Below are 11322 nucleotides of genomic sequence, written 5' to 3'. Positions count from 1 at the left end.
ATCTTCGAAGCTAAGGTTCTTGAACCGGTTCCCAAATGTGGTACCGGTTCCCAATTGACAAAATTCTGAAAAACTTGGAAAATCCTGTTATTGGTAACTTGAAGATTGTGTTTTTTCTTTTTTCCCTCTCTGCTATGTCTATTCGAAAACCCTTGAATTTCGTTCTCGATTTCATTAGCGTTTTTAGGTGCCGAAAAGGTGGAGAAACAAGTAGCTAATTCACGAAGAAGAGCTTTAAGTACTAAGCAATGGCTGCCTTAGCCCATAGGATTTCAGATAATTTTGTAATACATATGATTTTAGAACAAAGGGAAATTAAAAGGTTTTATTTTTTCGAATTTCAAACTAGGTTTGGTGTATTATACAGGTGGGTTTAAATCATGTATATGAAATATATATTATTATACAACTAGGGTTAATCATGGTATAATAGTATTAAATGGGTATATGCATTTTAACTAGGGTTATGGTTCACATTATTTCACTACTATTCGAGGCCACAGATTTGGTTTTAATATTAAATGAGGTGGTCATTTTTGGGCCATGTTTTCTTTTTTTTCTTTTTCTTTTTCTTTTTTTTTTTTGTTCCAAGGCAAACACACCCTTAAGGGTGCATCGCATGTGACCGAAGGGAAAATCACTTTAGAGGATTTGCACCCAAAAAGTATTGTGTTGTAAAAATTATGGTCATAGGCATGTGAATTTATATGGGAAGGCTATATTAGATTTTTACATGGTTTAGGTTAGACACATTCACATGCTCAGTTTCCATTTCTTGTGATTTTTTTTGGAAAGGTGACATTATCTTTTTACATATTTAAGGGTAAATATGTCCAACTAGGGGACATGCAGATTTACAATACTTTATTATTTCTCAAAGAAGCAATAAATGTTGATGTAACCGTTAGATTCAAAACTAGCCGAGTGTCGGTCGACTGATGAAGTACTTTTTGTTGGCCGAAAGTCCTTGATCAGTCGGCTAATAAACCTTCTTCGGCCGGCTAAAACAATGTTTTGAGGAACCCAACTTTTTGTTTGGGCCATCAGTCGGTTGGCACATCTCATATCTATTTCATCAGTCTGTTGATCCTCCTCTAATGGCCATATAAATGTCTTTTAAGTGCATTGATCATTCCTTTACATCATAAGTCAAAGAATGAAATATATATGAAGTCTATGACCTATTCTAAGGATCAAATATGGTGGTATGATGATGATGCATGATCTAAATAGAGATAAGTTTCAAATGGATTCATAAATTACTTTGACATTGAATTCTATATACTTCCCAAACCTATCTACCCTTTTGTTGAAGCATCAACATTGATCATTAGCTTCTTAGGGATTCTTCTTTGAGTATTGGATTGACTTCTTCATTTTGAAGCCCAAGTCCCTTGAAATGCTCCTTGACTTATCCTTTGCTCCTTTAAGTTTTTCTTCGAGCTTTGGGATATATCATGTGAGTATGGCTTGACTTTGACTTACATTTGATTTCCCAATTGAGTTAAGTCTTGGAATTTGTCATACTTCTCACAAATACTCAATGTAGACATTAGTCCTTAAAACACTGTTAATGGTTTATAATAATCAAAATTACTAGATTGCCCTTAGGTTGAAACCTTAAGGTCAACCAAACTCAAGCATTTGTTGAAGGCTTCGGAGGAGAAAATTGTACCAATGAAGATTTCGGCGAAGAAATAAGTTCTAACTATGGCCCTGAAAAAAAAGCTCTGACCAGAAATTCAATTGACGAGACAATCGAAGCTTTAAAGTATAAGAAGTGGGCTTTAGAAAAGACCTTAACAATTTCGGCGAACTTTACTCAATCACCAAATAGTTTCGACGAAGGTACCGAACGTAATCATCAAGAACTCCGGCGAGCTTTGAACTTTATGACCACCGGCGAGAAGCTCTAAACATCAACAACCAACCAAACCAGTATTCAGAAAGCCTCAAGCTCCATGATTTCTGGTGAAGAGCCTTAATCTCCATGATCTCGTTGCTGTCATTGTACCGACATCTCACCACCGCTACTCGTTAGCCAGCGAATCCCCTAGCCTTGTACGCGATCGGTAATGCCATCGATTTAAGAGAAAGAGAAAGAGGCTTAAAGTGGTGATGAGAGATTGATGTGGGTATTCTTGGGTTTGGCTCGTCGAAAAAAATGGGTACTAATTATAACCTAAATCCATTTGGGTTTATATGTTACATTCTATGTATATACATGTTATATATAAAAAGAATGTGAGTTAAGAAAGTGAGAGAGAAGAGATGGTGGTGGTGTGGTGGTGATAGTGATGGTGGTGGTGGTCGGCTAATAAGTTAATAATATATAGAAAGAAAGAGGGTTAGAGTGGTGAGGAGAGATTGATGTGGGTGTTCTTGGGTTTGGCTCGTCGAAAAAAATAGATACTAAAAACCCAAATCCATATGGGTTTTATACGCTACATCATGTGTATATACATCTTATATAGGGAGAAAGTGAGTAAAGAGAGTGGAAGAGAGGATATGGTGCTTGTGGTGATGGTGATTGTGATGGCGGTGGTGGTTGGCTACATTCTGTGTATATACGTGTTATATAAAGAGAGAAATTGAGTAATGAAAAAGAGTAAGAGAGTTTGAAAATTAGCACTATTGCCCCCACAAATCCACATTAGGCTTCTTTAAAGAAAAAGGGTTAATGGCCCAAACCACTGAAAGTATCAATCTAACTATCAAATAAGTTACACAGAAGGTCATTAAAATGGTTTGAATTTTTTTTTTTTTCTTATTGCTTTTAAAGGTCACTTCCACTCACATAATTTTTTGAATCCGTCCTTGGGTGCTGGGGGTGGTCGTTGGCCAGTAGGTGAATAATATAGAGAAAGAGTGAAAGAGAGGAAATAGATAAAGGGTAATATGATAATTTATTAAGTACATGACATTAGCAAAATTTGTCATTGACTGTTATAGAAGGAGGTCCGTGTAAGTTAGTTTTATTTTTAAGAAAGATTTGTGTAATTTCGCAAACTAGAAATGAGGTTAATGTAATTATAGCAAATCAGTGTAATTTATAGTGGTGTTCTTATGTTGAAAGATAATACATTTTTTTAACTAATATTTTGAAATAATGATAATTATTAAAAAAGCAAATAAGACACATTCTTATTTTCTACGAGTGTTGTGCAATGTATGAAGATTGATGGTGACGCAACACGTGCACGTCAGCAATCCACACTCTCTCTCCAACAAACAATAGTAATAGCTTGTTTAATAAGGGAGGAACGCGTAGTAAACTTTGAAAATTCTTTGGTCTACTCGATACCCCCTAATCTCAATCTCTCTGACCATCTTTTCTTCTCTCTTAATTTCAATTATTATTCTCCTCATGATTCATGAATGCCAAATCAGAAGATATAATTATATATATATATATATATATTAGACCTTTTGGGTATCTTTGAATTGGTCAGCATCTCTCTTTTTCTCTCTGCTTCTTATATGTGTGTGCGAGCGCGCGCGAGAGAGAGAGAGAAAGACTATTTTGGACTTGGAATTGGTCAGCAATCGGACATCCACACACTCATTAGTCTCTCTTCTCTTCCTATACTACCCATATGACCAATGACCGGTCTATGCAGAAAAACTCGGTTTCTCAGTCAAACTTCAACTCTCTCATACCCTTTCCACATCCCACTTTTTCTCTTTCCAACCCAAAAAAGGCTCTCCCTTTAAATTCAAATGCTTCACTCTCTGCTTCCTCAGAGCTTCACACATCACTCACATTTCTCATCATCTCTGTCTCATTCTCATTTTAACATCACATACATGATCCACACTTCTCGGTTCAATTCATTTGTTGGCTTCTAAATTTATGCACAAATCCCCTTTGTAGTTTCTGAATTTTCAAGCAATTGAGTGTTCAATATACCCTTTTGGCTTCTAAATTTGTTGCTAATTGTCTAGCTTAATAACACACACACATATATATAGATATATGCTTCAACTCTAAAGTTTGTCATCATTCTTGTACAAGATGGAGAGTGGTTGGAGTTGTGAACATATGACACTGATCAATGAGCTGACTGAAGGAATGGAGCTGGCCAAGCAGCTAAAGTTTCATCTGAATTCGACTTCTTCTGTCGAAACTCGAGAATTGTTGCTGCAGAGGATGGTATCTTCATTTGAGAAGGCTCTGTTGATTCTCAAGTGGAGTGGGTCAGTGGGAGAACCTCAGACAGCAGCAGCACCGACTACCACCGGATTGCCGGAGTCTTCCATTTCTGTAGACGGAAGTCCGGGAAGCGAGGACTTCGATAGGGGTTTCAAGGATCAGCAGGAACTCAAAGACGTTTCGAAGAAGAGGTGAATTTGAATACTAAAACCATGGTTTTGTAGTTAATTTTTGTCTATCTTAATCTAGGACTTTGCTGCAGAGGAATTTTTTATTTTGTCAAGGATGGTGTGCTAGGATTCTTAGAGCACCCGACCACCAGATACATGTAGTCCCCAGTTCCACATGCACCGAATAATCATCGGGAAATTTCTCTAGAGGTGGCCCCAACAAAATTCAAACTCCCAAACTCCATTTGGGATGGGAACTATATGTGTCTGATGGTGAATTATGAGGTGCTCTTAGAGACCTGACACTGCCATTAGCGGCAAAAAATAAATAATAAACAAATAAATCTTATACTTTTTGCTAAACCTTCTCTTTGAATTGGTGTTGCAGAAAGGGAATGCCTACCTGGAGTGAGCAAGTGAGAATTTGCTCTGAGAATGGACTGGAAGGTCCCAATGATGATGGATACAGTTGGAGAAAGTATGGGCAAAAAGACATTCTAGGTGCCAATTATCCCAGGTGAGAAGTCTGTTCTCTTATCCTGCATGAAAGTCACAAGCACCACTCAATTGGAGTGCCTGATACAAAAGTAGTCCTGCTTGGAGTGCCTGATACAAAAGTTGTATAATATATACATCATAGTACTTAACAAAGCCACCTAAAAGGAGACACATTTTTGTTTGTCATCAATTGTCATAGCATTAAAGCGTGTCTATTCCCACAATGTCAACAAAGCATCTAAAAGGTGTCACATTTCTCCTTGGCATAGCATTAAAGTGAGTCTATTCCCACTACACATAGTCACATAGTATCCCCATTCATGGATTGTCTGAATAGTGAAAGGGGATTATCAACTTTTTAAAGAGCTCTAAAGACTTTGAAACAAACCTAATTCAGAGTTGTTCATTTTTGCAGGAGCTATTACAGATGCACATACCGAAGTGTTCAAAACTGTTGGGCTACAAAGCAAGTGCAACGTTCCGACGATGATCCCACCATTTTCGAGATCACATACCGAGGGAGGCATACCTGCAACCAGAACCGCCACACAGCTCCCCAACCACCATCACCCGAAAAACAGGAACCTAGGCAAATCAAACATTACATTAGTCATCATCAGCAGCAACACCAAAACCAACCTAATGAGATGCTCTTGAACTTACAAACAAACTTGAGAGTCAATACAAAGGACTTGGAAAACAACAAGGAGAAGGCTTCCACCTTCAGCTTTCCTTCAACATTCGGATTCATGAACAGCGAAAACCAAAACTTCCCATTTCCAACACTTGTTCACCATGGTGACAATGTAGTCCTAGAGAATTACTCTTCGTCGTTTGTGTCTCCGGCCACATCCGGATCAAACTTCTTCTCGGTGTCTCCGTGCCAGATGAACAGCAACCGATGGGTGCATAATCTGCAGCAGCATAGATCAGAGTCTGATCTGACTGAGATAATCTCAGCCACCACTTCAGCTACCAATTCTCCGATTGTGGACTTGGATTTCTCCATTGATCCACAGCTCGACCTTGATCCGAATTTCCCATTTGACACCCCTGGATTTTTCAACTAATTCTTCACCATAGAATGAGAGAGGAAAGCATGTTTGTATAAATTCGTGTAAGATTTTGTAGAATCAAGTTTCTAGATGCTAGCCTAGAAATAGGGTTAAATAAACAAGTTCTGCAGCTCTCTTTAAATTGCAGATGTTATATCCTTAGGTCATGCTAATGAAAAACATGTAAGTTGAAGAAAATTTTCTGCTACATACATATACGACTTCCATCAATTTGGGGTAATGGCTAAATTCACCAAGGCAAAGCTGAAGAAGGGATTACAACTTTCTTAAAATTCAATGGAGATGAAACTTGGTGAGATGGAAGAGTCTGCTTCTGATCTTCATCTCATTTTTCCTATAAGTAATGATAATGCTACTACTGTCCGTCTGGTATAGCTCTCAACATTTTTTTTTCCAGTGTCTCTTTTGACTACTCATGTTGCTTCTTTCCCCCAAGTTAGTTCTCAAATTTCTCAAGCAATCTGAAACCTTTTTGAGATAATAAGTTATCTTCCCGGGAAAAAAAATGTTGAGAGCTACACCAGACGGAAAGCTCTCTGTAACCAATCCAATGTCCATACAGAAGAACAGTAAAGAGAGATTTACTTCACAAACAGGAAAATAAATTATGCATCTTTGTTTAAGCAATATAAATTAACAGAACCCCAATTCCTTCCAAGAGAAGGAAAACAAAGGAAAAGGGAAATTTTGAAAGAAACTTACAAATTGTGAGTGAAATACAAGATACCAATATTAAGGGAAGAGAGGAACTGCAAATAGCTGTAAAGCTATGCTCTGTGCATCAATGGTGGGTGCCACACACGATCCCTGCTCTGTTCTCACAAAAGTTTTCTATTTTTGCAATACACCTGTAAGGCTTTGTTTGTTTTAACATTTTGCCAGGAAGTCGAAGAAAATGAAATGCAGAAATATGGGGTAAATTTAAAAGAGGTTGCACACAATAATTAATCATCTTTGAGAAAAGCTTTTTACTCTTTCTTCCTCGTAAACAGTTAACACACAAAATGAAGATTCCAAATAGGGTTTTGGTCTAAGTAGGGCTCATTCTACAATTGTTTTGTGTTTTTACTTTTGTTTTGAGTCGTTGCAGCATTGAACTGTGTTCAATACTATTTGAGTCCGGTTAGTAATACAAGATTTTTAGAAAAAAAAAATATGAAAACATGTTTAGTAAAAAAAAAAATATTGCTAGTTTGAAAAAATAAATGGTTAGTTAAAAATATCATTTTAGAATTTGAAGAGTATTTTTGCTATACTAGGAGGTGACTGGATTGAATCAAAAGTTTTTTTTTTTTTTTTTATTAATCAGAATTTCAGTGATAAATAATAAGAACATCCAACCATAATTAGAGAGTTTCAACTAATTATTTGAAAGTCTGGTTAGTAAAAAAAGAATATATTTGAAGAGGTGTTTGAATTTAAAAAGGCACTAAGTGAAAGGTTGAGGATTCAAATTAACGAGGGCATGTGGGTGGGTGCCTTTATTGCAAGAAAATAATAATAATAAAAAGCAAAATATATGATTTTGGAGTGGAATAGTGCAACAGTTAACCGTTTTAAAAAGGTATTAAAATGTATATAAAAGTTAAAAAGTCCACAAACTTCTAATAGTAGTATATATCAGTGTCTATTTGTTGTAGAATTGAGTTCTGGAGTCTTCTCCATCTGCATGAAGATTATAACGAGGAATAAGGGATTCTAAAACATTAAAGAGAAAATCTAGAATATTTGGGTGGAGAGTTCCTTAATTATCTACTGTAATTTATCATAGTCCGTCTTGGAAGAGAGGCCTATATATATTAAGGTACGAGTCATGGAGAAGTGGACTGAAGAGGAAAAAATGATTAAGTTTAATGAAGAGAATGAATGGGATTATGATTTGAGGAAGAATAAGAAACAAGAAAAGAAAATACTGAGCTCTGGTATCAATTACCTTAATATATATACACATTAACTCAATTGACAAAAAACTGCTGATTTGTATTATGGTTAGTGTGGAGATAGAGGTGTAGGTGGGCCGTTTAAAACTTACCAAAAATTTTAATTCATAATTCTTGATTGTCCCTAATATTATAAGTTTAGATATAAATATTTTTCTACCCTCAAAACTCAAACAACCCAAATAAAAATAAATATTTATATGTCACAAAAACATAAGCGGCTCTACATATTTAAGAAAGAAAAGAAAAAAATGTATTAACCTCTTTGTCAATCATTTTCTTTAAATATTATTATCATGCTAATGTACTCACACACCCTCTTTAAGAAATTGTTTGCGGCCAAGAAAAGTCAAAACTTAAATATGATGCTTCCTAAGACATTAAGGCCAAACAACTTATCCACCTGAGCCAACCTCTTAGTTAAATTCGTGGCATTCTATTTAGCTAAAATGTTACATTTTATTCTTAATATTTTAACATGGTAATAGTTTTTGCAAGGTAGAATCAAAGTAATAAATAAGTAAAAAACTAAAACTTGAATTTTTGAAAAATTAAACCAATTGTTGGATAAAATTTAATCTAGAACAATATTTTTTTTTTCCTTTTAACTTGCCTTTTCCTCTCAATTTTTTTTTTTTTATTTTTTTTTTCATAATTGGTTTGATCACTACTTATTTAAATTGTTTTTTTATATTTTTTTGGATTGTCTTTTCTCAATATATATTGTAATAAGAACAATACCATAAAGAAAAAATATATTACAATTGATTTATAAATTGACCCCAAAAAATAAATAAATAAATTTGGCTATGCCCTGATTATGGTCTAAGCGGTAAGAATTGGGAGTCCTAGTCAATTAATAGGGGCGGATCCTGAAAAAAAAATTTGGCTGGGACAAAACTAGTAATGTAAAATCAAAATTAAAAAATATAATAAAATAATCGTATATATTTTTTTGTAGTTCATTTTTTATGTACAAAATAATAAAATAGATCGACCTTTAAGATGTATCACATTAATTTATATGAGTGAGGGATAATGTCATTATGACCTCATTAAATATGATGATGTTATCATACCATCATTCTTTACTTACATAAATTTAATCTTATGTGTTCAACTCTCAAACTCCCTATAAAAAGAAAAGTCAGGAGAAGAATAATTGAGATTGTTAAGTGTCTAACCATTTTTTTTCTTCCCTTTCTAATTCATACAAATAATCAATATATATATTGAAGATGCAAGAAATTCCTTCTCCTCTTTCTCTCTCTAGAATTCTTACACTTTCTTACACCTCAACCAAAAAAGATCCCTCTCCTTTCCATTCCATATCCTATTTATAGATATTTACAAGATATTTACAAGATATTTACTGATTGCTGGATCTGGGCCTATTCCTCCATAAGCCCTGGTCACCTTTGATGGGCTTACTCCCGTTCGGCCCATATGGCAGTGTCTTTATATGGGCCGACCCAGCTGTACGAACTGAATGTTGTGTTTGCGAGTCGGATCCGGCCCATGTCGTCCGTGGCCTCCTCAACTGCCCCCATAATTGCCCCCTATTTAATAAGGGGTAATTATTGATGGCGTCTCATCATGATGTTGACGGCTCGAGATAACCACGTGGGGGAGCGGACGGTCAGATCCAGAATCAATGTTCCGGGGCTCGAGGAATTTCTCGCCTTCCCGACGCTTCGGCCCTCGGGCCCCCTCGCCTTTATAATGCTCTAGAATTCCACTTCACTTCCCTTTACCGTCTCCATCATCAGCCAAGTCTCTCTCTTTCTAGAACAGTGCTAAGCTTTTTCTGGTGAAATCCTTCAAGAGTCATTCTTCCAGCGATCTTGCAGTCCTCCGAGGTTAGTTTCGTTCTTTTTACTTTCGGCAGGCTTCCATTTACCCCCTTTTAGATTCTTCTAGCACTTCCACCATGGTTGTAGATCTGGATGTTCTTCGTATGAGACTTAGACTTCCTGACAACATCGAAGTTAGGGTTTGCCCCCAGGATGTTAACATTATGACCGGCGCCGGCCTCCTGCCCGGCGAAGTCTTATTCACGAACCTTCAATTGAATGTTGTTAGGTTCCCTCTGCACCCTTTCTTTAGTTATGTCTTCAATAGATTGGGGATATCCCCTCTGCAGGTCAACCCCAACTTCTTTAGAATCATATCTGTTATGCTCTTGTTGATGCGTGACAGAAATCTGGACCTCGACCTCATAGACCTCCTTCTGTGCTATAAGGTCAGTAAGATCCGTACTAACGAACCCTTCTACCACCTCTACCCGTTCGAGAAGATGTCCATATGTACGGACACAATAAAATCTGAGAAGGGTTGGAGGGATAGCATAGTGGGCATTAGTGGGGCTTGGTCTTCGCCGGCTGCAGAGGATTACCCAATCCCGAGCGCCTTTGGTGTCTGTTCTGTCTCCTCCTATAAGAAATTCAAATCTCATAAACATGACTGCCCCTGCGAAACATGCGTTCCTCGTTTTTGCACTTTCTTATGCCGTTCCTTGGGAATACCTTGTGATGACTTGAGCTATAGTGTTTGCAGGGATAGGAGTAACTACTTGAAGAAATACGTTCTGAACGATATTCCTTCCTGCTCAGATCTCCTCACTTCAGACAACCTCTTAGCGCTCTCATCACTCGGCTACAACATGAGCAGACTTCAGATTCCTTCTTTTGGCAGGAAGAAAAATACTCCCCCAGCCACTCCTGCTGCTGGGGCGACCTCCTCTCCAGCGTCAGCTTCTTCCTCAGCCACCATATCTGACACTGTCCCGAGCGCAGTGGCTATTAACCCTGTTGCCAGCGCCCCTGCTGCCAACCAGAACGCATCCCCCCCAGCTACCATAGCTCCTGCTGCTGCGGGGGGCGGTCGGGACAAAGAACGAGGCAAAAGGCCTCATCCTGATAGTGAAGTCGATCTTGAGGAGGAGCCTCTCATTAGAAGGACCCGGGTCTCCGGGCCGGGTGCTCTCTTGCACCGAGCGGTCAGAGCTCCTGCTCCCTCTGGGCCTGCTACAGCTGGTGGCTCTGCTTCTGCTTCAGGCCCCTCTTCTATCCCCACCTTACCGCCATGGGCCCCTCGGTACACCCGAACGGATGGGACGTTCGTGAAACCGAACGAGACCATGCTGAAGGATGGCCAGACCGCTATGGCCTACTACAGGAGCATGTGGACTCCGAAGGACCTTGAGGCGGCAAAGGGCCTTTCCCAGAAGGATGTGTTCAGCCGCTTTCCCCAATCTGCTATGGAGGTGACTTTTATTTTCTAACTCATGCATTCTCTCATATTATTTGGTCTTGCCTTCGCCCGACCTGACTATTGGCTTAACTGTTTTTAATGTGCACCTATGCAGACACTGTTCGGAATGATGGCCATGCAGAAGCAGGTGGAGATGGGGAACGCCAGGGCCCGTAAGTTTTCTGACAGCCTGGAGGTGGCTAATAAAGAAAACGACCTCCTCGCCATGAAGA

The 11322-nt window shown here is 38.0% G+C and overlaps 1 protein-coding gene across 1 annotated transcript; it reads left to right on the top strand.

The window, feature by feature from the left end:
* The first annotated feature begins 3726 nt into the window (after positions 1–3726).
* On the top strand, positions 3727–6293 carry LOC132284719 (probable WRKY transcription factor 53). The gene is made up of 3 exons (XM_059786846.1): positions 3727–4344; positions 4712–4840; positions 5237–6293. The coding sequence occupies exons 1-3, from the start codon at positions 4016–4018 to the stop codon at positions 5889–5891; spliced, it is 1113 nt and encodes a 370-aa protein (XP_059642829.1). The 5' UTR covers positions 3727–4015; the 3' UTR covers positions 5892–6293.
* Positions 6294–11322: the final 5029 nt, after the last annotated feature.

This window comes from Cornus florida, unplaced genomic scaffold (assembly GCF_030987335.1).
Source record: "Cornus florida cultivar Cherokee Brave unplaced genomic scaffold, ASM3098733v1 CherokeeBrave_3.0.0_Hap2_Chr11, whole genome shotgun sequence".
Taxonomy (NCBI): domain Eukaryota; kingdom Viridiplantae; phylum Streptophyta; class Magnoliopsida; order Cornales; family Cornaceae; genus Cornus; species Cornus florida.
This window is presented reverse-complemented; position numbering and strand designations above follow the sequence as displayed.

What these genes read in the sequence shown, in the direction of transcription:
- LOC132284719 (XM_059786846.1), top strand. Translation starts at nt 4,016, where the DNA reads ATGGAGAGTGGTTGGAGTTGTGAACATATGACACTGATCAATGAGCTG. An exon ending in AAAGACGTTTCGAAGAAGAG is followed by an intron (nt 4,345 to 4,711) that starts GTGAATTTGAAT and finishes TTGGTGTTGCAG; the next exon opens with AAAGGGAATGCCTACCTGGA. An exon ending in CTAGGTGCCAATTATCCCAG is followed by an intron (nt 4,841 to 5,236) that starts GTGAGAAGTCTG and finishes TCATTTTTGCAG; the next exon opens with GAGCTATTACAGATGCACAT.